At 44.6% G+C, this 25,853-nt stretch overlaps 1 protein-coding gene across 1 annotated transcript; it reads left to right on the top strand.

Annotated features, from left to right (window-relative positions):
• Nucleotides 1-2,764: 2,764 nt before the first annotated feature.
• C16H13orf42 (chromosome 16 C13orf42 homolog) lies at nucleotides 2,765-21,215 on the top strand. The gene is made up of 4 exons (XM_061170713.1): nucleotides 2,765-3,169; nucleotides 17,513-17,660; nucleotides 19,822-20,053; nucleotides 21,041-21,215. The coding sequence occupies exons 1-4, from the start codon at nucleotides 2,765-2,767 to the stop codon at nucleotides 21,213-21,215; spliced, it is 960 nt and encodes a 319-aa protein (XP_061026696.1).
• The last annotated feature ends 4,638 nt before the right edge of the window (nucleotides 21,216-25,853 follow it).

The raw sequence follows: 25,853 nt of genomic DNA, 5'->3' as shown, positions 1-25,853 counted from the left end.
AGCATCACCACAGCTCCAGCAGCACAGATGAGGCTCCCCTGGGAGCAGACAGAAGCTCGATCACCCTCCTCCACGCTTCCTGCCCACAGCTGTTGTTTTCTGGCGTCGCTACCGAGCACATCCTCTGGACTGCTCTGCCCTGTCCTGGGATTCTGCCCTTTGGCTTTGAGAAATTCTGGAATAAAGCAAGGTTTGTTACAAGGAGTCACCTTATGCCGAGTCTCTGGGGTCCTGGTCAAGCCTCCAGGCTCTTGCTAGCTACACAGAGAGCAGGTTTGGTCTCCAAGAGCAGCGGGCTCTTTCCCAGTCCACAGTGGGGTTGGTATGGAGGGGCTGGGCTGGGGGCGAGGACGCAGGCCCTTCCCCCTTCCCCACCTAGGTGCTTGCCCAGTGTTCTCCACGATGCAAGGGAAGAGCCAAGCCCGCGGTGCCTAATTTGGGATTTGATGGGCAATTGTAGTGTCCTCGAAACACACTTTATAAGACCACGTGGTGATTTCCCACCCATTCCTTCTAGTGAGGCCATGAGAAAATCTAATGTGGTATAAAAGCAGTTGCCACTTGGGATGAATTTTCTTGAGCAGAGATGACAAATGCTTTTGCAGGGAGAGAGTATTCCCTCCCCTCAACCCCCTCAGTGGGGGCTTCAGGGGCTGGTCTGGGACAGGAGGTGGGAGAGTCAGCTGGCTGGGTCGTGGCTGCTGCTTCCACCCTGCCCCTTAGTATTCATGAAGTGCTCAGCAAATGACGTTGCTAGAATTTTCTCTCAATTTTCCTCCTAAGTCTGGCCGTTAGGAAGAATCCAGCTGGAAGGTAGGGGTAGAGAAGAGGAGAATACACATGAAGATAGAGGCTAGGTTCTCGTGACACTCTGGATATGATAGAGATTAGACTTCATTTTTAATCTATTTAAACTTTTTCTCAATCTATGTGGAATAAGTATCATCATAAGCCCACTGGTACAAGCTACCGAGAAAGGCTATGTGGTCACAGACCCTGGATTCCTCAGAGAAGAAATTCTATCAGCTCTTGTCCATCCTGGGTTCTTGGATATTGTGTTTGTGTGAAGCCAGAGAAATGGGCTGGATAGAGAACCCCCCCCAGGAGACCTCGGAGCATGTGACTTTACAGCCCCTGGCAGCAAGGGGCAGTGGGACCAGAATACCGGGCTTGAAGCTGGAGCGCTGGGTCTGAGGATACCTTTCTCACTCGCCTGATTAGACCTTAGCTGAGCCTCCTGACCTCTCCAGGCTCACCTTCTCATTTGTGAATTGAGGAGCAATAATGATGGTGATGGAAATGATGCTTCTCTTTCAAGGAAGCCACAAGGATTCAATAAATTAACATCTATGGAACTGCTTCATCAGCCCTAGAGCACTCTGCAGATGTAAAGCATAAGTGGGTCTACATATTCGGGACCACCTTACCACTGTGCCTGGGAGAATGTCACATGCAGAGGACGCACTCAAGAAGAATACATTTATAATGTCCTTTTAAGTTACATTTTAAAAGGCATGGTTATTTTTCTAGAGCAGGATATAAACATTAAAACAAAAATTTTTTTTGTATCGCAGATCTCTTTGAACATCTGATAAAACCATAAACACTTTCTTCCTCAAAAAAAAAAAAAACCCCAGCAAACATAAACCATTCTAATACACACATCCCATAATATTTTATTACAATTTCTGGGGGCTCACAGTTTCCTCTGACACCCATCTCAGCTTAAGAAAATGCCTGTGCTGGAGATTTTCAGGCTTCAGCTCTCTGAAATTTGGGAGAGAAATAGACTGTGTAGAAAAATGAATGCAGCAATGATGTGTAGCATTTGCCTGGGAAGAATTCTAGAGGGAAGGTCCCTGAGATTCTAACGTACTCAGACGAGGCTCTTGAAAAATTAGTTCGTGTCTGATTGTAGAGAGTCTATTTAAATGAAAATGTGCTCAAGCTAAAGAACGGGATTTGCCCCGTATATGTGGCCACCCTCGGCTCACGGAGGCTTTTGTGCAGAAAGTTGTGGTCGGATATCTGAATCCTCCGGTCTCCACAATGAGCTGCTATCTGGTAACGGCGGCGAGGTCTCGTTACCGCGGGCTGAGGCGCCTTCAGGACGCTCGGATGCTGCTCAGAGCTCACTTTATCGGGGATCTGAGAGCCTCCTGCCAAAGGTCCTGGCTGTGTCCACCCGGGTCCATCTCCGGGCACTGGATTTTACCTCAAGCAACACGCTGTTTTCGGTTTAGTGCTGTCTTTGAAAAGCAGGATTTCATTTTGGAGACAGGGAATCAGGACCAGGGCCAGGTCAGCCGAGGTGGAAACGTAAAAATCCACGCCACGATCAAGTCAAATCGAGGGAGACCACATCCAGAAATGAAAAAGGAAAAAGAAAGAAAATAGCTGAGCAGGAAACGCAATGTCACGTGTTCTGCATCCAGCTGGGGCCTTCGATGGAAGAGCGTGGAAGGTATGAGCACCAAATGGTGCATTAAGCCAGCCAGGGAGCTTGCTTTTAAGCTCACAGCGCACTCCCTCACGTCCTCAGGTGGTTTATGGCATTTTGGTTATTGGATGTAAGGTCCCCCCCCCATGAGAGATGCCCGGGTCGCCCGCCTGACCAAGCCCACACTCGCTGGGATTCCAAGAATCAGAGGCCTCCGGGAAGACAGATGGCAGGAGGCCTGCACGTTGGCTCCTGGGCCCCCAGCTAGATCAAGTGGCGCCGCGCAGGCAGCTGGAAGGCACCCACAGAGAGAAACCGAGCACCATGCTCAGAAAGCTCCACTCCATCTTTCACTCCGGCCCGCAGAGGAAGGCGGAGGTGGTGGAGAGCCCTTACTGCGACTGCGCCAGCCCCGCGGTGAGGCTGATCCGCAGCAGCTCCATGTACGTGGTCGGGGACCACGGGGAGAAGTTCAGCGAGTCCTTAAAGAAATACAAAAGCGCCAGCAGTATGGACACCAGCCTGTACTACCTGCAGCAGGAGGGGGACCGGGCGTGGATGTACTCGCGCACCCAGGACTGCTTGCATTACTTACAGGAGCTGCTGGCATTGCGCAAAAAGTACCTTAGCAGCCTCAGTGACCTGAAGCAGAGCCGCGCCCCGGGCATCTCCTCCACCTCCTCGAAATCCTCCAGGGGAGGAAAGAAGTCCGCCTGCAAAGAAATAAAGGTGAGTGCCGCCGCCGAGAAGTACCATTGACGTGAGCGCTTTTCCGAGAGCCTCTGACGCGGGTGGGAACCCTGGATCATCCACGCGCAGCTTCATTAATCTGCGCCTTCTGGCTGACAGCTCCATCCACCTCAGAGACTCTCTCCATTGCCATCTCGCCAGCCTGGCAAGGATGGCTGGTCCCATGTTGAGTTTTCACGTGGAGACCACGGGGAAGAGCAGCTTCTGGCATCCACAGAGCAGCCTGTGGGGAGGACTCGGGCTTGGTGTCAGACAGACGGTGTGCAGGGCACATCTGTCACTTATTGCCCACTTCCTGGGTGAGAGAATGCTTGTATGACATTTGAGTGACAGCACGTGACTTCCCAACAAGTTTTTGTTATTTTTATTATTACCATCACATCTAAAAATCCCAGTGAAAAGTGAACATTTGGAGGATTTGCTCTGTCTGTTCTGTGAGCCCGAGTATTGGGGGGACTCGGGCACAGCCTCAGAGAAAGTCTGTGACTCAAAGGAGATTGAATGACAACTTTGCTGGGCACTGGAGGCTTCCAGCCCAGGCAGACCAAGCAGGAAATTAGTGAAAGAAAGAACTTGCATTTATCTCATACTTATTACGGTGTTTGTACACATTACCTTTTTTTGAGATAATTCCAGTAATGAATAATGCCAGAAGGGAAGGGGGGAGAAAGTCCCTCTGTATCGCAGAAGAGGAAGCTGAGCCTCAGTGACCTGATTTTGTTAAGATCCCCAACTCACTGTTACTTATTCCTTTGTTTCCTCAATTAAAAAAAAAAAAAAAAGAAGTTTGAGGCTATTTTAAATTGCCATCAATTGTTCTCTTGATGACTGGGCTCTAAGGTGTTCAGAGCAGGCCTGTGTGGCCCAACAATGCCCCCCCGCCCCCCAAGAGTGTCCTGCAGGCCTGCAAGTCCCATTGACACTGAGTGACCTACTGGCCTGTTATCAGATCTCTAGGGCTTGGCCTCACCCAACTGGTTTCAACTGTCTGCATTTTATCCCAGGTGGGAGCAGTTTAAATAACCATTTGAACTCCAGAAGTAGGGCAGTGTTGGGGCCGATACAAAGTGTCTTACTCTTAGGTTCCAGTACTGCCCCTGCGGCCAACCAGCTGCGGATTTGTGGGCCAGCCCCCCCTCCTTCGGGGCCACCTCCGATGACAGAGGGGGTTGCCGTGATTTCTGGACTTCCAGCTTGAGCATCCTGGGGTCCTCGGTTCTGGTTAGATTCCCACCAAGCACTACATTTTCCTGCAAAATGGAGTCCTTTCTTGGTAGAACCTAGCACTCTTCCTCTCAGCTCCAATCCTAGTTCAGCATCTGAAGACAGAGGGAGGGGTTAGCGGTAGAACACCAGCTCTGGCCCTGTAGGGATGGCTGTGAAGAGGGCCCAGGTATGATGCAGTGCAGGGATTTCCTCAGGAGATGTCTCTTACCACGGTGTAACCAGGAGAGAGGTTTTATGTTTGTTTGTTCTTATTTGAAGTATAGTTGATTTACAATATTGTGTTTGTTTCAGGTATACACTATAGTGATTCGGTATTTTTGCAGATTATATCCCATTATAGGTTATCACGAGATAATGGGTATAATTCCCTGTGCTACACAGTAAATCCTTGTTGCTTATCCATTTTATGTATAGTAGTTTGTTAATCTCATACCCCTAATTTGTCCCTCCCCTCTTCCCTCTCCCCTTTGGTAACCATAAATTTGTTTTCTATACCTGTGAGTATGTTTCTGTTTAGCATATACATTCATTTGTATTAGTTTTTAGATTCCACATATAAGTGATAGCATATAGTATTTGTCTTTCTTTGTCTGGTTTATTTCACTAAGTGTGGTATTCTCTAGGAGAAAAGGGACCCCTCCTACACCATTGGTAGGAATGTAAATTGGTGCAGCCACTATGGAAAACAGTATGGAGGTTCCTAAAAAAACTAAAAATAGAACTACCATATGATCCAACAAACTGACTCCTGGGCAGATATCTGAAAAACACGAAAACACTAATTCGAAAAGATACATGCACACCATTGTTCACAGCAGCATTATTTACAATAGCCAAGACATGGAAGCAACCTAAGTGTCCATCAGCAGATGAATGGATAAAGAAGATGTGAGATATATATAATGGAATATTACTCAGCCATAAAAAAGAATGAAATACTGCCATTTGCAACAATGTGGATGGACCTAGAAAATATTATGCTTAGTGAAATAAGTCAGGAAAGAGTTTTAAAATGGCTTTGAAGTTAGTCAGATCAAGGCCTGAATTTTAGGTCTGTATTTAGCAGCTGTGTGCCTTTTTCAGGTTAAGTTTCTCTCTCTGGGCCTCTATTTCTGGAGCATACAAACGGAAATAAGAATATACCTTGTGAGGAGGAAGAAAGATCTGGCCTGTGACAGGACCTGGCACATACTAGGCAGTCCAGTGTTCACTGCTCTGAAATGTATGGTGCAGGAGGTGTATAGGAGCCTGGAGACAAGCTGCTCTCCTTCCCTATTGCTCCCAAAGAAAGAGCTGTCTGCTGGGCGTGCCTGAGAAACGGTGGGTGAGGTCTCCGTGGCTAGCAAGGTGGCCTTCCTGGCTCTCTGTGCATGGCAGGGGCAGGGGATCCGGAGAGGCCCTTGCTTCAGGAATGTCATCACCTTCCTGCATTGGTAGAAAACACTTGCTGATGTTCAGATTTAGGGCAAACTCTGTTCTTTTCCCTTGACCCCCTGTTATGTGCTGAATCTTGTCTCCCCCAAATCCTATATTTAAGTCCTAACACTCAGTACTCAGAAAGTGACCTTATTTGTTTTTTTAAATAAATTTATTTATTTATTTATTTTTGGCTGCGTTGCATCTTCGTTGATGCATGCGGGCTTTCTCTAGTTGTGGCGAGCAGGGGTTACTCTTCGTTGTGGTGCGTGGGCTTCTCATTGTGATGGTTTCTCTTGTTGAGGAGCACGGGCTCTAGGTGCGCGGGCTTCAGTAGTTGTGGCACACGTGCTCAAGGGCTCTAGAGTGCAGGCTCAGTAGTTGTGGCGCATGGGCTTAGTTGCTCCGCAGCATGTGGGATCTTCCCGGACCAGGGCTCGAACCCGTGTCCCCTGCATTGGCAGGTGGATTCCCAACCACTGCGCCACCAGGGAAGCCCTATATAAATTTCTTTTAAAGAAAAATGTGTAATGCTGGACACCTTTCAAATGGTTAAGTGCCAGACAATAATCAGAGTTCTTTACATCAGAGCTTTCTGTGAGCTTTTCCAAATGATCATTTATATAAACCCATAACAGTTCATCCAAAAGTCTATTAAGCCCTAATTAATATATTTTTAGAACACTTTCTGAAAGTATATTAGTAGAACACTAGAAAATGAATTCCTTAAGAGGTCACGGAGGCTCTAAAAACACTTCATTTAGGAATCAGGAGAGTGTTTTTATAAAAGGTTTGACAATGATCTTTTATTTCTTAAAATATAATATCCTCTTTAAGTAAAATACTCATAAAAAATTTAAAATTTACCATTTGAACCATTTTTTCAATGGTAATGTCAGTGTACAATTCACTGACATTAAGGACAGTGTTGTGTAGCCCACTACATCCATTCCCAGAACTTTTTCATCATCCTAGACAGAAAACAGTGACTCCCCATTTCCCCTTCCCCCAACTTCTGGAAACCTGTATTCTACTTTCTGTCTCTATGAATTTGCCTATTCTAGGAACCTCATATAATTGGAATCATACAGTATCTGTTGTACTGTGACTGGCTTCTTTCTCTTAGCATAATGTTTTCAAGGTTCATCCATGTTGTAGCCTGTGTCAGAACTTCCTTCATTTTTACGGTCCATGAGCTTGGGTTTTGATGGGAGGTGAGGAGGAAAAGTTTGAGATTATGCTCTGACTTTGCCCGGAGTGCTCATCAGCATTTGGGGTCCTCACTGAGGACAGCTCCCCACGGTTTTAGAGCCAGATGAACAGGTAAACAGCCAGCATCCCTCTGTGAGAACTGGGCCACCTAAGTGGACCTGGGTGGACCACAGTGTCTGTGCTGCCAGAGAGGCTGTTTGGGGTTGGCTGCAGTGCCCCAAGGAACTCTACCCAGAAGATTTGGGCTGACATTTTCCAAAGCCAAGGTTCATGGTCACCCACCACAGCCAGAAGAAATTTCATTAATTCACCTGTGAATCATATAGTTCTGAGCAGCTTCGATCCCCGATATGTCTGCCTGGATGAACCAGCTGCAAAATGCACACCCTTCCCAGCACCAACCCCCCTCCCACCCTGCTCCAACTAAAGAAATTCACCTGCTACAAGAATGATTTAAACAGAACCAGTGGAATTCTGGAGAATGCCTGCCAAAAGTGATTGATTTTTATTTCAAGTAGTTTTGTTCTGATAATAGTTAGCTTTCAGAATCAATTTTCTATCATTGGCCATTCAATCCTGGTTCATGAAATAAGACCAAGTCAACAGCAAATAGATTTTTTTTCTCCTCTGTGGTAGAAAGATCTGAATCCAATTCATCTAAAAAGATTCCAAATCATCCATATATAAATTGCATATGCAATGGGAAGAAGGTTCTGAATCGGTTCCATACCACTGGGATTTATTTTTCAGATCTGTTGGGGGGACTTTCTGCAAACACAGTGATATTAAAGTGCAGGTTTTCTGTGAGCATCAGTTACTGGAGGTCTCTATCACTTGGCCTGTATCTGGTTGGCAGAGTTGAAGGGCAGTGAACATTTAGTATGAGCTGCAAAGACTATTCTATTATGCTTGGCAGCGCTCTCCAGAAGATGGCAGACAGTAAAATAATCATTGATAACAGAGCATCCAATTCCTGCAGCCCCTCTCAGTCAGACCACAAGACAGGTAACTACATTCCCCAATCTACCTTCCAGACATGTGCCGTTTGCTCAGCCTAGAAACAATACAGTACTTCGGCCTCCGTTTTTCCTCTCTACCACACCCCGCCCACCTGGCTAACTTCTTGTCTTTTAAGAGAGCAGAGAAAGCACTGCCCCAGGAAGCCATTTCTCATGTCCACAATCTAATGCAGTGGATGTCCCCCCTCTCTGGGTCTGACCCTTATCTCAGCACTCAGCACCCAGCACCCAGCACCCAGCAGTCAGCACATAGCACCGTAATTGTCTGTTCATTTGCTGTGTCTGCTACTGGCCGTGAGCTCATTGAGTGGGGCCACCATGTCTTACTTCTCTTTTTATCTCCAACCTCTAGTGCAGCTCCAGGCATATAGTAGATGCTCAATAAACTAATAACCCGAGAAGCTCCAATTGTAATTTAAGAATGGAACTTTACAAAGTTTGATGGAAGACCTGGAAAAGTAATAGGTCTGTGGTTTTCAGTGAGTGGAAAATTATCTTGTTTTTAATGGAGTAGAATATAGTTTGGGGATATTCATATGGAATGATCCTAATAATTAAAACATCCCACATGTAATGGATCAGAGTTTACCATCAAAAAGACACTTTTTTTTAGGTAAACATTTGTTTCCGATTATTAAGTTATATTTGCTCATTAAATGAAATTTATAAAACACAGAAAAGTGTAAGGAAGAAAATAAAAATGACCTAGAGTCCTATCTCCTATCATCCAGAGACAATCACGATAAAATATTTAAGTATATTTTCTTTCAATCATTTATTTCTTGTATAGTTGCAGATATGTATATTAGGGGTGCCAGGTAAAATAAAGGATGCCTACTTAAATTTGGATTTCAGATAAATGATGGATTTTTGTAGTATAATTATGTCCATATAATATTTGGTTTCTATTTATACTAAAAATTTATTCACTGTTTATATAAAATTGAAATTTAACTGCCATTCTATATTTTTATTTGCTAAATTTGGCAACCCTAAAGTGTGTATATGTATAAATTTACTAAATTTGGCTCATACCACATACTTTTTTATAATTTATATTGTGGGTTCTTTTCTATCTCATTAACTAGTTTTTGAAAACTGAGAGTATTAATGGCAAAAAATTTAACAACTCACATTCTTTAAACAGTTGTTAAACATTATAAATAAATTCATCTTACTCTGTCTATAAGGCATTTTTTAGCAGTGACTCCTAAAAGTGTGATTAATGGGCCAAAGGTGAAAGGCCATTCATTTTCAAAGATTCTTCTACATATTGTTTTCCAGAAATATTTTATAATTTACACTTTTATCAACAATGAGTTAGAAAGCCCTTCTTATTGCATTTTATCAGCACCAAGTAGTGTCATTAATTTTTAAAGTTTACTGATAATAATAGATTAACTGCATTGTTTTATGTACTTTTTTTGGATTATTGCTTAAGCAAAGAATGACCCTTTTATTTTATCAAACCAATGTGTACTTCTTGTTTAATGGATTGCCCATTCATGTCTTTATACATTTTTTGGCTCTACTAAATATTTTTATTTATTTATCTGGACTCATATTAAGGATGTGAGTACATTGTCTGCCACATGTGTTAAAAATATTTTCTCAAAGTTATGTATCTTTTAATTTTACTTAAGAGTACAATTTTATCTTTACAAATACTATTGATTTTTATGTAGTCAAATATGTCAATTGTTGTCTTTGATACTTCTTTGCTTCGTGCTTAGAAAGTCCTTCTATGTCTCAAGGTCAGTTGCATATTTGCCATTTTTCTCCTTTTTTTATAGTTCCATTTTTAAAAACCCAACCCTCTTATCTATTCAGCAATTAATTTTTACATGTAGTGGGATGTGAGAATCCAACTTGAAATTTTCCCAAATAGCAAAGTTTCAACACCATTTATGGACAAATCCACCCCTTCTCTCATTGGATTGTGATGTTTCACGTATCGGGCGTGAAGTTTTTTATACTATGTTTCAAGCATATTAATTCAGTTCTATTAGTTAGGCTTCGAACAATTTGACAAATGTGAGCAAAAAACCTTCACTTAGTGTTGAACTAAAGTGAAATGGTCATTTAGGTGACATTTAAGGGGAGGAGTTACCAGCTCCTAGCAAAAGAAACAATGGCCTTCAGATTATAAAGCAGGAGAAAAAAGACTAAGCCTCAGACTGTGAGTCTGAAACCTCTAATACCAAAGACAAAAGACGTGCAGCTACGATTCCAAAATGATTGTAATGTTTAGCTATGAGAGGTAATTCCCAAGTTTAGTTATACTACAGTTTGTGACAAACCTCGTCCTTTCTTTTTATCTCTTTGGGCTGATTTTCTCAGCTCTATTGTCTATATCACTATTTTTTTCCTTCAGCTCTGACAAGTCTACCATTAGCATAACTATAGAAAATTTGGATGTGGGTATGTGTACATACGTATTTAAATTTCAGTGATTATACCTTTCCCCAAGTTGTTTGTTTCTCAGATTTACAGTTCTCATTTCTTAAGCTCCTATTCTTTTATCACAAACCCCTATTCAATGATGGGTACACATTTCCTTAGGTGATGTAATATAAAAGGGATAAGATGGGACTTCCCTGGTGGTCCGGTGGCTAAGACTCTGCACTCCCAATGCAGGGGGCCCAGGTTCAGTCCCTGGTCAGGGAACTAGATCCCGCATGCATGCTGCAACTAAGAAGTCCACATGACACAAAGAAGATCCCACGTGCCGCAACTAAGACCTGGCACAGCCAAAAAAAAAAAAAAAAAAAGGGATAAGATAAGTATTGCTTTGGACTTGATCTTGAATAGCCATTTCAAGGATGGCAGAAGGAAAGAGAATGTATTAGAGCTTTTAAGGTTTATCCTGAAAAGCTTCTTTTGAGGACATTAAATTGCTTGTGGATAAATTTGAGCTCTTTTGCGTTTCATTTCACCCAGCTGAATGATCCAAGGGAAAATGATCTCTCCAATCCAGACCAGTCCCACATTTGATCCTGGAAATTTCATCACAATGAACTGACATTTTGATTTCCAGGTACGATTAGCTCAAGACAGTATTATAAGACTCCATAAAAATAAGGAGTACAGAGTTCTCAAAATTTGCTAAGTTAAATCCAACAATATACATTAGCAACATGCAAACTGGTTGGAGAATATAAACATATGATAATGGCATGTATATAGCATACATTCATTCATTCAACAAATTACTCCGTGTCAGGCATTGAAATGGGTGTTCCACATTCATAGATGGAAAGACAGTCCGCCTGCCCTGATGCAGCCCATAATCTGAAGCTGCAACTCTCAGCATCATTGCCTGAATCACACTGGTGTGTTGGAAGAGAAACAGGTAGAATTACAACAAGAATGTTGGAAGTTGGGTATATCCGACAACTTCTCTCATGTAGGTAGTGGCTGGCAGTGAGCGTCTATCCAAAGACAGTCTTATCTGTGAGTGCTATTTGCCAAAGCTATTTCATAGATGAGGTTAAGGATCACGGGTCTAGTGTGGGGCTCTGAGGGTATAATACAACGTTGCTGTCCACACAAGGCAGAATATGAGCATAGAAAAGATGTGTGTGGGTCTGTCTGCTGCAATGAGTGAAAGCTTCAGAAAGGAGATGCCGTGTGAGTTGGCCCTCCGAAGAGGTGGGGGGGGGGGAGTGACACCAGGAAGAAGAGGGGAGGAAGAGGCTAGATGTTTAGTGGTGGTCCTCTTGACGTTGGGTGGGTTTAGAATGTCCCCCTACCCTAACCTCTGACACAATATTTCTGTTTACAACTGGAAGTTCATTTTGTAGCATCCAGATCTCTTGCAGACAAATACTGACAGATCCCAGAAGAAAGTAAACAGATTGGAGAAGCTCAAGTACCCCAAGGGCAGGTGAAACCAGGCAGGATGGGAGGTGATATGAAATGCAGAAAAATAAACTGCCTTGGGGGACTCAAAAATTAAAATGAGAAATACGGTGGAGTTTGGTTTGGAAAGATGCAAGTGTTCTATCTGGGGAAAGTAATCCAAGACCCAGGCCTGTTGTGAGGGGATGGGACGGGGAGGCTTGGAAAATGATAACCTTAAGGCCACTGAAGGTTAAAGGGGAGTCGGCAATGCAGTACAGATGGCTTTCAGAGAAAGCGCCTTCCCCTGGGGCTGCGGAAGGGCTGCTGGCGAAGGAACATGAGCCCTGCGAAACCCAGGCCTGAGCAGGGGCCACAGGAAGCAGCCTGTGTTACACGCAGCCTTTCCAAAGTAGTTCATTTCTGGGCTAGGAAAAAGTCAAAATCGGGGGGTGGCGGGGCGAGGCAGTCCACTTTTATTTAGAGTTCTGAGTTCAGAGAGGGAGAACCATTTGGATCTCACCCAGGGGTGTTGATGACTGATGCCCCATTTTGTGCAACCCCTGCTTTGTAAAGTAGATTTTCTGTGATGTTAGCCTGAGCCCTGAACCCTGAGCCTCAGTTGTGCAGCTCTTGTGCTAGTTGTCTTGGCTGGAGACCAAGAGAAGGTCATAGTAGAGGCCAGAAAGGCCCATGGAAGCTGCGGGAAAGGCAGGAAAAGCCAGAATCAGCCTGAGTTTAAACTAGCACTTGAAAAGGTCCAGGGAGCCTGGACTTGTAGATTAGCCTTGGTGTCACCAAAACAGCCTTGTCTGCCTGATTCACAGCAAGCCGGAATGCTGAGATGCCGAGATTTGCAGCAAAGAGAGGGTTTATTCACAAGGCAGCCAAACAAGGAGACAGGAGAACAAATTCAAATCCACCTCCTAGAAGGCAAGGGGCTCAGGTATCTATGCGATAAAGAAGCAGGGCGGTCTGGGGTGTGGGGAGCTAAGGAAAGGGTGGGGTAATTGTCGTTCTGTGCAGGTGTAACTAGCCTACAGGCCTCTGCACGTCCAAAAATGGAGGCGCCCAGCACCATCTAAGGGCGGAGTTCTCAGCCCTCTGATGTCAAAATGTCACCGAGCAGACACTCGCGCATGCCTGGTTGGAGGGTTGGTAGTCCTTTCCAGCCTTAACTGGCTCAGCTCCAACTAGACACAGGTGATGCCAAGTTTCTGGAAAACAACTCAGGCAAACACCTTGTTTAGGCTCCATGCTTCTTGGAGGACAAGAAGTCCTTGAAGGCAAGTCTTGTAGCAACAATTAAAACAACCTTGATGCGGGAAGACAGGTTACAGGTGAAATGGATTTAACTGATGATTACCCACAGTTTCATTGGTACTCAGATAAATCATCACAAAATTCATTTGGAGACATTTAAAAGTATACTTTATAAAGTACAATAGAAGATTTGTTAACCAAATCTTACTTAACTGACCTGCCAGATCACTTGATGCTTACCGTTCTCTCTGTAAAGCAAGCTGAATATTTACAATTAGAAGCCTATACTAGGGTATTATTGGCAAAATGCAAAATGATGTATGTATGTGTAAGCACTAATTGTAATAGCAAAAGATTTCAAACAACCTGAACAATAGGGGACTGTAGTTCATTCCTACAGTGTGTCTGTGTAGTGGAGAACTGTGCAGCTATTCAAAGGGAAGAGGAGGATCTCTACTGCTGTGAAGTTATTCTTAGGATACACCAAGTGAAGAAAGCAATTCACAGGGGGATATTGTATGCTACCTTTTGTTTTTTTAAAGAGTGGGTTAATACACATTTGCTTGTGTTTTCAAAAAGAAATGACAGAGAGAGAAACAAAAAACTTGATGTCTAGTCAAAATGAAGACTAGCAGAGATGAATACCAAACATTACACCCAGGATGCAAACAAAACTGCATGAATACAAACAGAGGAAATTGCCCTCCCCCGCCCCCTCCCGCCAAGCCAGGAGGTGATTTAGGTCACATTTGGGAACTGGGTGGGAAAGGTAGGTGCATGCCTATGAGTGGGATGCCCTCATACCTGTAGCTAGTAAGGGGATGGGGCAGAGGGGGGTGGGGTCCCTTTACCTGGTCTCCATGTGCTGAGCAATGGGAAATACACAGGGAAATAAGGGTCCGGGCCCTGTAATCCAGGCGCTTTGTCCTCTTTCTTCATTGACCTGTGTCCTATCCCCTTGGGTCCTGTCCCTTGTGTCCTTGTCTTCATGGAGACACTCCTGTCTGCTCTTGCAGATTCAGGGCGTGAGACTGGTATTTAAGGTTTTCATCCTAAACCAGACCCCGAGGTGGGGAGCATGGGCCCTCTTGCTCCCTTCCCTATGCCTGGATCCTTAGAGAGAAGAGGGTCTCAACTGCTCTGTATTAGAATCAGCTGGTTATCTAAATTAATTGATCTGGGAAAGGGCCAGTGTAGAGATTCTTTAAGAGCATCCAATGAGGGTTCAACCTCCAGCTGGGATTGGGCTCCACTGTGAGAACCGCCCGGACAGGGATGAGGGGGAGTCATAACCCCTCATAACCATCATCCCCCCCAAGCGGGTCCTCAGACTCCTTCAAGGGGTGGTGCTTTCATTTGCAGGGAAGGAAGGCAGAGCTAAGGAAGGAAAGAAAGCAATTGTTTATTCATTTTCATTTATTTATGTTCCTCCCTCATTCCATGAAGGGCTTGGGTGAAACTGATGAAGGTAATTGAGGCAAGTTGGGGAAAGCTCTCTTTGGGGATGAGACTTGGTCACACAGGTACATAGGGGTCAGCCACAAATAATGTCACCAATGTCTCACTCTCCAGCCACACCAGGATCCAAAAGCTCTTTTAAAAGAAACAAGCTTTATAACGGTGATAGTGTACTGAATGCTCCAGCAGAGCCCCGGATGTGTGGCCCCAAAGAGCAGACTTTTAAGTGCTGGCCAAGGAGCTTATCTGTCAGTGTCTGTGGCTGTGCCCAGGAAGGCAATCACTGCTAAGCACAGCAGAGAGGGTGAGCTGTGCGGGAGTGTCGAGTCCCCAAGCTTGAAATTTTGCAAACAAGAAACATGTTTGAATATTTGGAATAACCAACGAAATGTGCAGCTGAAAGGGTCTTTGTCCATTAGTTTTGATGGACAGAGAGTACAATGGCTGAGGTGGTGGTGTATATGCTGGTAATTTATTTTTTTATTTTGTAAATATTATCCTTAGAGGATAATTCTTGAGGAGATTGGGGATATTCACAAGAGGCCACAGTCAAGGGCTTGTGTTAACCTAACTACTGGCAGTGTGCTCATTGCTGTTTTCTTAGCCTTTAATAGTTAAGACACCAAAGTTGACTCTCTTTTAAGCCTTTTAATAAATGAAGGCAATGGATCCAGGCTGCTCTGAGCTTCTGGCCAAAGTCTACTTCCTGGGGACACTGAGGAATGAACAGCTTAGATGAAATTGTAGGGTGACCCAGATGGAAAAGAATATGGTGCCCATGAGCAAGGTTGAGACTCTTGCATTCAGCCAAACACTGATGGCAGTTGCTACCAGGGACTTAGTGATATCCCTTCCATGTGGAGATGGTTTTTGAGATGGGAAAACCTACAGACCTTGCATTTCTATTAAATAATATTCAACTTTCCTTTGGGGCTCAGTCCAGATCATGTGGTTTTCTCGATTCTTTGTTTCTCTCTCTTCCACTTCACAAAAAATTCTCTAAAATAATATGTGCCATCATAGAATTAGATTAGGTACTGAGGACCATGGAGCCTGGAGGAGGGAAACAGCCCAGGAGAGGGTGGTCTTCCTGGAGAAAGAGCTGTCTCAGCCACATCTTGATGGTTGGATAGGAGTTGGCCAGATAAGGCATTCAAGGCAGAGGGAGAGCAAGAGAAAACACAGGGAGGATAAAAGCATATGGACCTGCCTCTAGATATGAGCCTTCCTGTTATCTGCCTGCAGGAAGGATGCTGGTGGCCCAGCCTTCTGTGCTCATACAGACTTTCAACCAGCCCCTCAGTTTTTCATTCCAACCCTTGGTGTGCCTGGTGTTGCCAAGTCTGGAGCATTTCTGGTTCCAAGGGTCAAACTGTCCCCCTTCTGAGCTGCTTCATCCACCCATGGTTCTCTGGGAGGGAGGTCCCTCTGCTTTGTTACATCAATTCCCCCGCTTCAACTGCTTTCCATCTGGCAGGAGCTCTTGGAAATCTCTCTCCCACTGATGACCTCTCTCTTGTTCTCTTTGACACTGGGTCTCAACTTTCCCCCTGCCCACTTTCATTTTAGTGGGCTCTTTGAAGGGGGTGAGATAACTACATGTGAATAGTTTTCCACTTTTAACAGAAAAGGTTCAGTGTATGTTGTGGTTCTCCAAATTTTTTCTCCAAGAGTGCTCCTTACAAATATAAAAGGAAAAAATCCTCTATTTAAAAATGTTTCCTGGGAATTCCCTGGTGGTCCAGTGGTTAGGACTCTGTGCTTTCACTGCTGGGGGCACGGGTTTGATCCCTGGTCCGGGGAACTGAGATCCTATAAGCCGCGTGGCTTCCTAGTGGTACAAATGTTTCCTAGTGGTACAAAATGCATACATTTTACCAAAATCTTATGCATATATAAAGATATCATCCTTTAGTTTCCTAACATGCAAATCTGCAATTAAATCACTTTCATTTTTAATACCATCTCACTTTCAAAGTGCACACAAAAAATAAAAGAACTCTACATTTGGTCCAAATAGCCCAGGTTAACACGTATTGTCTTTCTTTTTTCTCCCTGAGTTCTCTTATTTCCTAAATTCTTCAGGGAGCTTTTTATTAGTTCACATACTGATTCTGTGCCTACATCATGAGTTCTCCATTGAAGTCCACCACGGTGCTTGAACTTCCGTGATGCCGGTCGCTGGTGACTGACTGTGGGCTGTTGTGAAGAGAATGATGACGATGATGGTGATGATGATAATGATGGTGATGATAACATCATGAAGAATGAGTCAGGACAGAACCTGGAACCTAGTTAGGCTTTCCATAGATTTTTTTAAAAACTACTTTAAAGACGTTACGGAAAAACCTGAACAAACTTTTTGGCCAACCCAATATTATTCCTTACAGTGTTCAAACAATCACACCAATTTGTCTTCAATTTATTCCATGATTGAACCGAAATTTGGCCACTTTAGGTACTGAAAACTCTTCTGGAGTATTTTATTTTCAACACATCTCATCCCCTCTTTCCTGCTGTGAGCATCTCATCGCCTACCTAAGGAACTGTACAATCTCCTAATTGGGTTTATCAGCAGGCAACAGGCCAAAGAAAGACAAATTATTTTGCCTAATGGTCAATAACAGTCCCTGACCAAGACAGAGGCAGATCTACCCACCCCTTCACTCCCCCTCCTGGAGATAATCTGAAATCCGTTGACCTACAGCAAGTGTGGATCTGGAGTGTCTACCTTCCTTTCAAGGGCACTTATTCAAATTTACCTGCAAATTCATAACTTCACATTGGTTTAGTTTCAGCAACATGTGGTCCTTTTCCGTGTCACTTGTGTGTGACTGGCTGGCTCAGGCAGCTCTGCTTTCTCCTCTCTGCCCTTCATCTCTAGCAGAAAGCAACGCCCAAGAAGCCCTCTCAGTTTAGCGCGGATGTGGCGGAGGCCATCGCCTTCTTTGACTCCATCATGGCAGAGCTGGATACGGAGAAGCGGCCACGGGCTGCTGAGGTTGACCCGCAGAACGAAGATGTGGACTTCGATGGTGAGTGTCATCCCGGTGGCAGGAGGTGGGTGGAGTGGCGTCTCTGGAGTGGACTTTCTCTGATTAAACGGAAACTCACATCTGCAAGCCAATGCCTGGCCCTGAGCTTGCTCTACTCCTTGGGGCCCTGGCTTTCGTCGTCGCTGCTGCCGCTGCTGTCACTCCAGGCTTCCCCTTCAATCCTCAGGCTGTATTTGGACAAAAACTCCTTCCTGTGGTCCATTTTCCGCAGTAGAAGTGGGGTGGAATTTTGTAAGGCTCCAGGAGGGAAAGCAATAGGGCAACAATTAAAGAAAGGGATGAGTTGGGAGTTGTTAAATGGGTATAGAGTTTCAGGTTTTTTTTTTAAACAGCTGTTGTGATTTTTTAATTTAATGTAATTTAATTAATTAAATTTTTTACTGAAATATAGTTGATTTACAATGTTGTATTAATTTCTGCTGTACAGCAAACTGATTCAGTTATACATATATATACTTTCTTTTTATATCCTTTTCTATTTGTTTTATCTCACGTTATTGAATATAGTTCCGTGTGCTATACAGTAGGACCTTGTTTATCCATTCTATATGTAGTAGTTATCATCTGCTAACCCCAAACTCCTAATCCATCCCTCCCCCACTCCATCCCCCTTGGCAACCACAAATCTGTTTAGAGTTTCAGTTTTGCAAGATGAAAAAGTTCTGGAGATCTGTCACATAATGATGTGAATATACTCAACACTACTGAACTGTACTCTACAAGATGGCAACATGGTAAATTCTATGTTATGTGTCTTTACCAGAATTGAAAAAAGAAGAAGAAAAGGGAATAGACAAAGTATATTTAAAAATTGGGCTTGTGACCCTACCTGAGCTAGCTTGGCCCTGGGCAGCCCTGTCTGCTGGACCCGACTCTGACCCTTCACCCACTTTGTCACCCCTCTGCACCCCTCCCCCCAGCACTCCCCCTGTGGCCCTCATGGGCCACCACTCTCGAGGATGTGTAGACAGGAGAGGGCCGGGGTGCTTGCTCAAGCCCAGTCTGGATTGTTGGAGGGGGAGTGAGGTGAAGGCCGAGGGTGATGCTTTTCTCCTTGCCAAGGTGTATCACTGGCTGTCTCCTGATGGAGAGCAAATAACTCAACCACATTCATGAGTTGAGCCCACTTTTAAATTCCATAACTCAACTGTCAGTTTCTTTCATCTTCGACTTGCCCCTCATGGTGTAATTAATGATGATTTAATTTAGCGGTTACTGGTCCCTGGTTATTGAGGCAACAGCTTTTGGTACCAATACTAAATAATTTTTAATGTTAAATATTAAATATTTTATTTAATGCTCAAAGATTACATTCTTGTGGTGTGTTGTTGTTTTTCTAGCCCTGATGGACATGTGTCTGTGAGATTTCGGTTCTCACTGGGTTCTGTGCAGTTTCACAGAAGGGGATTCCCACTCCCCAAGCTCACTGTACCCTGCAGGGTAACTGGCCTGCCCCCCTCTCCCACTGCAGCCCCTGACAAAGAACAGCCCTCTCCTTCAGAGTCGGGCCTGGGGAATCCAGACATTGGTGAAAGGACAATGAAATCTACTGAGGGCACAAGTGTCATCTTCACAGATGTGTCATCTTCTTATAATTTTTTAATGGAAATGACTTCATGTTTTTTTCTCTGATAGCCACAGTAACGTATGTTCACTGTAAATCAAATGAATCAAACAGTACACCAAAGTATAAAGAAGAAAGTAAAGAATTTGACCTGTAATTCTACCACCTAGAGTTAAGAACCACTGTTAACAGTTTGGTGTACGTCCTCTCAAAAAGGCTTTAAACACACACAGGCTCACTTTATTACTCTTTTTAAACAAAAACAAGATCTCTTTGCTATTTTCATCCACTCTTTTCACTTAACAATTTACAATACATCATGGGCATCTTTCCAAGTCAGTAAACGTAGGTCTATGTGCTTGTCTTTAATGGACACACGCTAGTGCATTGTCTCCCCAAACGATGACTGCAGAGTTGAATCATCCCCTTTGCTTGGCTCTCCGGGCCTTCCTAAGAATTTCCTGTTTTACGTATGTATGTATTGTGGGTTCTTAGCTGGATTTGTCCTCTTCATGGCCTTCTGCTGCCCCCCGTGGTGAGTCCTCCTTTCCCGGGGGCCCTGCTTCTCTCTTCCAGTGGCCACCAGCTCCCGGGACCACAGCTTGCACTCCAACTGGATCCTGCGGGTGCCCCGCCGATGCTCCGAGGACATCGCTGGGCACACGGCAGCCGGCCAGTTCCGGACGAGCACGGAGCGCAGGGCCATCGGCACTCAGAGGAGACTCGAAAGGCACCCCATTTACCTGCCCAAGGCTGTGGAAGGGGCCTTCAGCACGTTGAAATTTAAGCCCAAAGCCTGCAAAAAAGAGTGAGTGCTCGGGTCACCTAGCATAACCAAGATGCTCTCATGTGCACCAGACTCTTGCATTGCTTCTTAGGTGCCCTGAACCCCCATCTTACATGGAAAAATCATTCTTTTGTGTATGGGGGGAGGGAGGTCTTAGTTTAAAACATTTTTTGATAGTCTTATATTCACAGTCTAGCTTGGTTCACCACTGTCCCCACCCCTAACTGTACCTTGAGCTCTGGACCTGCCTCTCCCTTTCTGGCCCACTTAGCCCTCATGCTCTGTCCATCCTCTTTCACTCTTTCCCCCAAGTACCACTGACACACTGTGTGCTGCAGATTTTTAATGAGACTTTGGGGTTGAGGAGGGCATAGCACCATGAGGGAAGCAGCACTGAACCAATTAGATGGCCCTGCTGTAGAAAGGCATTGCCAGGCTCGGATGGAGAACATCTCGCTGACTGGGCCCCTCCTGGCCCTCCTGCCACCATCTCTTGGCCTCTCTCCCTACAGATCCTCCTCTCCCAAGATGAGTTGCCATCTCTAACCCCCAAATCCCTGTGACTTAGTCCTTCAGAGAAGTATGTGCGCTCCTGATCTGGCCACCCTAGGCCATGCTGCAGGGAGCTGACCTCTCACAACAGAAGGGCCTGTCTCGGCTTGTCCACCTGTCTTCCTCTGTTTCTACAAGAGCCATCCAACTCTGATGGGTTCAGGGGTTTTCTAAATGGCAGTTTCCTCCCATAAAAATGGACAGTGTACTGGACATATTAAAACCAGGACTCAACCCTCATCACCCATCCTTCCCCTCCAGGGCCACGTTGAGGTCCAGTTGAGGTCCAGCTGAAGTCCACCCACAGCCCCCATGATGATACTGCTTTGTCCTCCACGAGGCCCAGCACTAGGGGAGCATCCGATGGGCTCCGTCAGGATGGTAAATCGGAGCATCCATTCTCCGTGCGGCCAGCCAAGCCAGACTTAAACCCTTTGCCTCATTCCTCCCTTCCAGCCTGGTGAGCTCCAGACAGATCCTCTTCAACTTCTCGGGGGACGACACGGACTGGGACGCAGAGCTCTTTGCGCTGGAGCCCCTGGCATCCCCGGGGGAGGACCGCTACGAGACAGAGAACCCCAGAGGGCAATGGCTGCTTCGGGAGAGACTCTGGGAACGAACAGTGCCCTGACTGCCTCAGCCCGGCAGCCTGGCTCAGGCTGGGTTCCCCCGAAGGTGTCTGCTTTCACTGCAGCAGGAGGTGTCTGGTAGCGTTAAAAATGGAAATTGTCACAAAGTCAGGCCCAGGAGCACACTGCCTGCCGGTGCCCAGCCAGTGCCAAACATACCCGTGGCCTCCTGGAGGGCCTGCCTTAGGAGCCTTCTGGAGCCTGGCTTTCCCAGCACGGGCGGGTTGGCTGGTCATTACAGCCCTGCTGGTCTTCAAGAGCGGAAGGAATGGAAGGTCCAGGCTCACTCCCGGCCTCCCCTGGCCTGTCACTGGCTCTCCATGCATGTGTCCAGGTGGCTGAGAGCGTCCCACTTGGTACAGGAAACCAGGAAATTTGCCCATCATGGATCTCTGGGCCAAAGTTTTCAAAGAGGCAGGACCTCTCCCGACAGGGCTCAGAAACATTATGGTCATATACTGAAGTTGCCTTCTTTTGTGCAGAATGCAGTTTGGGAAGCAGCTTTTTTTCACCCTAACCCTTTTCACAATGTTCTGGAAACGTCTGCCGGGTTAGGCTGAAGACAAGGCCAGTGTCCTGGCAGTGGGATGGGGGAAGGTGTGTGTCCTGCCTGGGCACCCCCAGCCTCCAAAATCCTAATAGATACCCATACAGCCAGTGTATGAATGCTACGCCCCTCCCTTCCCCCAGTTCAGAGGGCAATCAGAACCTTTTGGAATAGAAAGGATTTCTGATTTCCACAACCGTCTGAATTACATATTTAACATATTCTTTGCTTTTCTCACGTACTTTTTGCGCATTTGCATATAGTTTGACCCCTCAAGTTTGAGAACCACGGGTTTGGAGACTACACTGCACTTTGTCCATCCTCAGCTATTTCTTCTGGCATTTTCTTGTAAAAAAAAGAAGTCACCTGGCGGGGGGTGGTGCAGGAGTGTTAATGGCGATAAGGGAAGGAGACAGACTAGGAAACACCAGTAATCGAAATTAAGCCAAGGATGCTTTAGGCTAAGGTCCCTCTGAGAACTGAATAAAGCTTCCCTTCTGCGAGGCCCATGTGATGATTTCTTATTGTTCAGGTTTTTTGTAGAAAGAAGCTTTTATTTATGTGAACCTGACTCTCTGAATCTAAGTATTTGTAACTGCTATGAGTAAAAAAAAAACCTAATAATTATGTGACATGCTTAAATTTTCTTTTTTTCTAGTTTAAATAAATTTTTTTAAAAAAGTTCCCAGGTGATGCTGATTCTGCTGGTCTGGGGTCCATACTTTGAGAATTGATGACTTGGAGGTTTGAGTGTTGAAAGAGGAAAACATGGAGTGGGGCAAGAAATTTTATATCAACACATTTTCAGAATGAAAATATACTGGAAATGTCTTAATAGTTGCCTTTATTATTTTTTGAGTGCCAATGTCAATGTTTGGGAATTTCCTTTCTTTTTGTTGCTTATATTAAGCCCACTATAGCCAGAAGCTTGACTGAAGAATAAATGTTTGGGAGATTTGTTTTATAAACTGCATTAACACCCACCAAGTTCCATAACCATATATCTTTCTTTTCCCCAAACGTGGCCTTGTTTTGAAGCCGCACAAATGAGAGTTCACTGCTCAGGATAGACTCAGAATAAATATCTCTTTACTCTGCCTCTTATCAAACAACAGTTTTTCGTAGATCAACCCTGACATTATGTGGTGAAGACACTGTATATATTTTGCTTGTATAGATAAGAAAAAAATAAACAGGACAGATAGGATGTTTGGAGTCTTGATTTTTTTTTTTAGCATTTATTGCTTATGGAACATGAAGCTGTGCTTTTCTCTTTTGCTTCATGTTTTGTATATTTTTTTTGTCTTTAATGAGACTATACACAGACTGCCTGAAAAATTCCATGATTTAGAAACATAAGGCTGGCTTGTCTTGGGGATGATTTTAGGTCTTTGAAATTGGTGATAAATCCCAGGATCTGGGCTCTGCCTGGGGAATCCTGAGGTGGTGTCTGCTGGGGTCTTGAAATGAGTAACATTTGAGACAATAGAAGTCAGTTCAGTAAAATCAGCTGATGTGATTGATTCTTTTCTCCCTTGAATTGACTAGTTATTCAATCAGCTAATTGTTGGCGTGCAATGTTAGCGGCCCTAGCTTTCCCAGGACTGTCTCTGTTTTGATACATGAAAATCTACCTATCCCTAGACAGAATGTCCAAATAGAGGATGTGAGTCCCAGGCATCTGGCTTGTTCTCTAGCCTTGGTTTCTACTCCCACCCCAAAATATCTTCCCCTTCACATGGAAGAGACATGGGAGCCTTTAGTATGAATCATATACATCCAGCTCTTTGGTTGGTTGCTAGGCAACTGAGAACAGGGCTGCCAGGACAGAGCTTTCTGGTGCCCACTCTTAGAGCCCAGAGTGGTTCTAACAGGAAGCTGCAGTCCCCTCATCACTGATGGCCTTTTCATGGTGGCTTAGTCTCCTGTTGCTATTGTAACAAATTACCACAAATTTAGGGGCTTAAAACAACATAAGTTTATTCCCTTACGGTAGGTCAGAAGAACCAAAATCAGTCTCACTGGGCTCAATCAAGGTGTGGGCAGAGTTGGTTCCTTCTGGAGGTTTTGAGGGGAGAATCCATATCCTTGCCTTTTTTTGCTTCCCGAGGCCTCCTGCATTACTTGGCTTGTGACCCCCCTTCCTTGCCTCACCCCAGCCCTTTTGCTTCTGTGATCACATCTCCAACTACTCTGATTTCCTGCTTCCCTCTTAAAAGGACCTTTGTGATTATATCACTCCCACCTGGATAATCCACACTCCTCTCCCCAGCTCCAGACCCTTAACTTAATCAGATCTGCAAATTCTCTTTTGCCTAATAAGGTAATGTTCACGGGTCCAGAGGATTAAGATGGAGACATCTTTGGGAGGCTATTATTCAGCCTACCACACATCGTATCACAAGATGTTCTAGTTCTTCTTATTAATCTGGCCCAATTTTCTTTTAAGCTCAATTATAACAGCCCAATATCTATGGCAAACTCTGACTTAGCTTACATTTCCAAATTCCTTTGGTTCTAGCAGCTACCCTGTCATTTTGTTAAAGTGAAATTCTGTCTTGTCTGACAGGTTCCTATTTGAGGAAGGCTTTTCAATTGTACAAAATTCCCAAGTGGAAAAACATTAGCACTTCAACCCTGTAAGGATTTGGAACGGGCGGCAGTTCTACATAAACATCACTGCTGGTCAAGAGTGATGTTTTCCTTCAATCAATCAAGTTGATTAAGCAACTGCTATGCACCAAGCAAAATAGTATAAGCTCCACTTTATGCCCTTTGGCAACTGGCATCCAAAAGGGGGAAGATAGGATGAACTCAGATAAAACAGTGCTGAGCACCTATCACTTCACTGAGTGCTGGGGAAGGCTGGCATTCCGGGGGTTGGGGGGAGCAGTGTGCAAAAGGACAGTCATCAGGACAGTTGCAGAAAGTGGACAGTAAGGGGATGACCTTGACCAAAGGGCAAGGTTTCTACTGAGTAGCCATGGAAAACCAGAATGGATAGATTGGGGGAAGTCAAAAGAGGAGTGTAGAGTTGGTCAGATCGGAATCAAGAATCGAGCACTCAGAAACTCTAATCTGAAAAGGTACATACACCCCAATGTTCATAGCAGCAGTATTTACAATAGCCAAGACATGGAAACAACCCAAGTGGGCATCAACAGACAATTGGCTTAAGAAGATGTGGTATACATATGTAAGGGAATATTACTTGGCCTTAAAAAAGAATGAAATATTGCCATTTGCAACAACATGGATGGACCTAGAGAATATTATGCTTAGTGAAGTCAGACAGTGAAAGACAAATATATGATATCATGTGGAATTAAAAAAATAATACAAGTGAATCTATATACAAAATGGAAACAGACTCATGGACATAGAAAACAAACTTACAGTTACCAAAGGGGAAAGGGGGTGGGGGAGGGATAAATTAGGAGGATGAGAGTAACAGACACAAACTACTGTACATAAAATAGAGAAGCAACAAGCATTTACTGTATAGCACAGGGAACTATATTCAGTATCTTATAGTAACCTACAATGGAAAGTAATCTGAAAATATATATATAACTGAATCACTATGCTGTACACCTGAAACTAACATGGTAACTCAACTATACTCCAATTAAAAACATGTAAAAAAAAAAAAAGAAAGAATTGAGCATTATCCCATCTTGTGCTGAAGAGAGGAGAGCAGAGCCCTCAGAAGATGCAGTCTAGTTGTGGAGGGGGTGGAGCCTGGAGCCTAGCCCCTGAAAAGCTGTTGGATTAAACCAGTCGAAGCTTCCCAAGTCCTCAGGAAGAGGCTCTCAAGCCCCAGGTCTGACTTCTGTGGTAGATCCTGCCCAGGGTCCCCGTGTGGATCACACGCACATCAAACACGGAGTGCCCGGGCAGCGTTCCCTGGAAGAAGCAGGAGGTGTGTGGTGGCAGTGAAGGGAGGGTTTGGGCAGATCTACTTTGTAAATCAATTCACTTGGCCATTTTGGTTGACCTCACAGGCCACGGAGGATGCCAAAGGCCGCTGGACATTCTCTTGGGGGAATTGCCCATGTTTGTTTATCCGCTTACTTGCCATCTGACAAAGACT

Source organism: Eubalaena glacialis, chromosome 16 (assembly GCF_028564815.1).
Source record: "Eubalaena glacialis isolate mEubGla1 chromosome 16, mEubGla1.1.hap2.+ XY, whole genome shotgun sequence".
NCBI classification, from domain to species: domain Eukaryota; kingdom Metazoa; phylum Chordata; class Mammalia; order Artiodactyla; family Balaenidae; genus Eubalaena; species Eubalaena glacialis.
The sequence above is the reverse complement of the archived record's forward strand: the minus strand, read 5'-3'. Positions and strand labels throughout refer to the sequence as shown.